The 3,936-nt window shown below is 62.2% G+C and overlaps 1 protein-coding gene across 1 annotated transcript in view; it reads left to right on the top strand.

Annotated features, from left to right (window-relative positions):
• Positions 1 to 3,936, top strand: part of CASKIN2 (CASK interacting protein 2) — a gene marked incomplete in the record, with an annotated part of 32,474 nt that overhangs the window by 6,961 nt on the left and 21,577 nt on the right. The window contains 12 exon segments of the mRNA XM_027770788.1: positions 36 to 75; positions 158 to 253; positions 337 to 467; positions 580 to 688; positions 1,043 to 1,151; positions 1,311 to 1,405; positions 2,253 to 2,514; positions 2,632 to 2,753; positions 2,846 to 2,906; positions 3,019 to 3,110; positions 3,241 to 3,351; positions 3,427 to 3,527. Coding sequence (XP_027626589.1) covers positions 36 to 75; positions 158 to 253; positions 337 to 467; positions 580 to 688; positions 1,043 to 1,151; positions 1,311 to 1,405; positions 2,253 to 2,514; positions 2,632 to 2,753; positions 2,846 to 2,906; positions 3,019 to 3,110; positions 3,241 to 3,351; positions 3,427 to 3,527 — 1,329 coding nt within the window.

The following is a 3,936-nucleotide window of genomic DNA, read 5'->3' on the forward strand; positions in this document are numbered from 1 at the left end:
GGGGCGGTCACCCCAGCCTCACTGGCCGGGCAGACCCCGCTACACCTGGCTGCGCAGTACGGCCACTACGAGGTGGTACGTGAGCCTGCCTGGCGGGGTGCGGGGAGGGAGCCGCTGGCCAGGTCAGACCCCACTCACTCGGCGCCCCCCACCCCAGTCAGAAATGCTCCTGCAGCATCAGTCCAACCCGTGCCTGGTCAACAAGGCCAAGAAGACGCCCCTGGACCTGGCCTGTGAGTTTGGGCGACTCAAGGTGAGGCCTGCAGCCCTCAGGCGCTGGGTCCTGGGTGTCTAAGGGCCCAAGAGGAGGCCCTAACGTGGCATCGGGTGCTGCAGGTGGCCCAGCTGCTACTGAACAGCCACTTATGTGTGGCATTGTTGGAGGGCGAGGCCAAGGACCCGTGTGACCCCAACTACACCACTCCTCTCCACCTGGCTGCCAAGAATGGCCACAGAGAAGTCATCAGGTACCACTTCCTGAGCCCTTTCCCTGGGGCCACCTGCATCCCTCGCTGCCCCCTCCACCCTGGCTGCCCAGCCGCCTGCCCCCCACCCTGTGACTCACTCTGTCCCCCACAGGCAGCTCTTGAGAGCCGGGATTGAGATCAACCGCCAGACCAAGACAGGCACAGCGCTGCACGAGGCTGCGCTCTACGGCAAGACCGAGGTGGTGCGGCTGCTCCTGGAGGTGGGTGGGCATCTGGGCACTCCCAGGTGCACGCAGAGCTTCTGCTGTGTGCCGAGAGCCGGCCACTGGGGAGCCCGCGGTGTTTGCACGGGTGTCGGGGAAGAAGCTGAGTTCCTTCTGTATGGTGCCAAGGCCCTGTGGCTGGAGGAGAGGCTGACCTGCTCTGACCCCCAGGTCTGCCTTCCACTAGCCGAGTGACCTTGATCTTGTCCTTGACCTGGTCTCTGAGCTTCTGCTTCCTCCTCAGTACAATCTGAAAAAACGATAGTAACGCCTCCTGGGACTTAGGGGGAGGGGATTAGGGGCAGATGACAGGCAGAGTACTTAGGCATGCTCACACGACACTGCACCCAGGGAGGCGTGGACGTGAACATCCGGAACACATATAACCAGACGGCGCTGGACATCGTGAATCAGTTCACTACCTCCCAGGCCAGCCGGGAAATCAAGCAGCTTCTACGGGGTGAGTGTGTGGGAGAAACCCCAGCTGGGGGCTCCAGAGCCCCTCCAGTGGGTACCACGATGTGCAGGAGGAGATGTCCTTGGGGAGGGTCATGAGGGGCAGCAGGGGTAGACGGTGCCCTGGGGACCTTAGTGACACCTGCCCTCCCACTCGTCTTAGAGGCCTCAGGGATCCTGAAGGTCCGAGCACTCAAGGACTTCTGGAACCTGCACGACCCCACCGCTCTCAATGTCCGGGCCGGGGACGTCATCACGGTGAGGGAGCCGGGCATGCATTTGCAAATCCGCCTGGTTGCTGGTACTTACCTGGGCACCTGCTTTTTGTCAGATGTTGTTGTGCCATGGCCTTTATTTAATTCTCGTTCAATTCTTTCCAAATCCAGGGATGTGGAGTATGATACCATTTTATTCTTTTTTTTTTTTTTTTTTTTGAGGGAGAAATTTTTGTTAAGGGGCTGGCGCGGCTGATGGGAGTAGGAAGTGGTGCCGTGTGTCCGGAGGGCAATCTGGACTGGCAGTGCTGCTTGTGTTAAATTCCTCTGGATTTTTTTTTTTTTTTTGTTTTTTTTTGTAAGGGAGAAATTTTTGCTATAGGGCATGTGCGTTTGCCGGAGACAGACACAGAGAGATGGAAAGCGAGAAATCACCCCCCAGGTTGGGATGGCCACACTGCAGCCCCTTCTCCTCCATTCTTCTCTGGGGATTTTGGACATGTACGCACACACTCAGTGTGCTTAAGCCACCAGGTCCGGGACTTTAAACTGCAGTCCACTACGGGAGCTCAGCGATGTCACCACTACGCCATCTGCTGGTCCCACCATTTTACCTTTCAGAGATGACAGCATTGAGGCTTAGGGAGATTAAAGCAACTTGTCTACGGTCACACAGCTGGCAAGCAGTGGACTTGGGATTTGAACACAGGCTGACTCAGGGCTCCTGTCTGGATGCCCCTGATGCACCTGGGGGATTAGGCTAGCAGCAGGACAGACTGTGGCGGACTTGGGTGTGAGAGGCCAGCTCCTCGGGCCGGGATGCAGGGAAGCTGCTGGCCCCTTGCGTGGTGCCGGGTGTGACTGTCCCCTCACCGCCGCCCCTGCTGCAGGTGCTCGAGCAGCATCCGGATGGCCGCTGGAAGGGCCACATCCACGAGAGCCAAAGGGGCACAGACCGTGTGGGCTACTTCCCTCCAGGCATTGTCGAGGTGGTCAGCAAGCGAGTGGGCATCCCTGCGCCCCGCCTCCCTTCTGTGCCCACCCCTCTGCGTCCAGGCTTCTCCCGGACACCGCAGCCTCCTGCTGAGGACCCCTTGCACCCTCTTACCTATGGCCAGCTCCCTCGGGTGGGTCTCAGCCCGGACAGCCCAGGTACATCTTCCCAGAGCAGCACTGGACACAGGTGGGGATGTCTGGCTTTGGCGCACTGCCAGTCAGCTGTTGGCAGTGCTAACTGGGGCTCTGTCCCCTTTGCTTCTGCCCCTGCAGCAGGTGACAGGAATAGCGTGGGTAGTGAGGGCAGTGTGGGCAGCATCCGCAGTGCCGGCAGCGGGCAGAGTTCCGAGGGCACCAACGGGCATGGCCCTGGCCTCCTTATCGAGAATGCTCAGGTAGGAGGAAGGAGGCGCTGGACTCGGGGCAGGCCCCCCAGCCCCTGCTGTCAGCTTCCCAAAAGCTAAATCTGCTCCTCCCCTGTCCCCAGCCGCTGCCTTCAGCCGGAGAGGACCAGGGACTGCCAGGACTGCACCCCCCGACCCTGGCAGGTAGGGAGGGTGACTGGCACCTGGGCTGGCTAGGAGAGGTGCAGCAGGGAGGCCGAGGGCCCCGCACCCCTTCCTCCTGCCTCCTCTGATCCCCTCCTCTCCCTCCTCAAAGACAACCTGAGCCACCGCCCTCTGGCCAACTGCCGCTCTGGGGAGCAGATGTTTACCCAGGACGTGAGGCCGGAACAGCTGCTGGAGGGGAAGGTGCGACCTCTGCTGGGGAGGGCTGGGGAGGGCAGGGGAGATGGGGGGCCTTAGTGTGGGCTTAGTGTAGGCCAGGGCTAGGGGCTGGGGCTCCGCTGCTGCAGGCTCTACCCCATCCCCAACCCCGCAGGATGCACAGGCCATTCATAACTGGCTCAGCGAGTTCCAGCTGGAGGGCTACACGGCCCACTTTCTGCAGGCTGGCTATGATGTGCCGACCATCAGCCGCATGACACCTGAGGTAGGTGCTCACGGGGAGGGCCGGGGAGGACCCCACGGGCACAGGAGGGGGCTGATGGCCAACCGTATGCCGCAGGATCTGACAGCCATCGGGGTGACCAAGCCTGGGCACAGGAAGAAGATTGCCTCGGAGATTGCCCAGCTCAGCATTGCTGAGTGGCTGCCCAACTATATCCCTGTGAGTGGGTGAGGGGAGTGGGCACAGGCTCCCCCGCTCAGTGGCGGCTGTGTGCCCTCCCTCCCCGCCCTGGACCCAGCTATATCCCGGGGAGTGGGTGAGGGGAGTGGGCACAGGCTCCCCCGCTCAGTGGCGGCTGTGTGCCCTCCCTCCCCGCCCTGGACCCAGCTATATCCCGGGGAGTGGGTGAGGGGAGTGGGCACAGGCTCCCCCGCTCAGTGGCGGCTGTGTGCCCTCCCTCCCCGCCCTGGACCCAGCTATATCCCGGGGAGTGGGTGAGGGGAGTGGGCACAGGCTCCCCCGCTCAGTGGCGGCTGTGTGCCCTCCCTCCCCGCCCTGGACCCAGCTATATCCCGGGGAGTGGGTGAGGGGAGTGGGCACGGGCCCCCCCTCAGTGGCGGGGGGGTG

Source organism: Tupaia chinensis, unplaced genomic scaffold (assembly GCF_000334495.1).
Source record: "Tupaia chinensis unplaced genomic scaffold, TupChi_1.0 Scaffold000159_1, whole genome shotgun sequence".
Classification (NCBI taxonomy): Eukaryota; Metazoa; Chordata; class Mammalia; order Scandentia; family Tupaiidae; genus Tupaia; species Tupaia belangeri.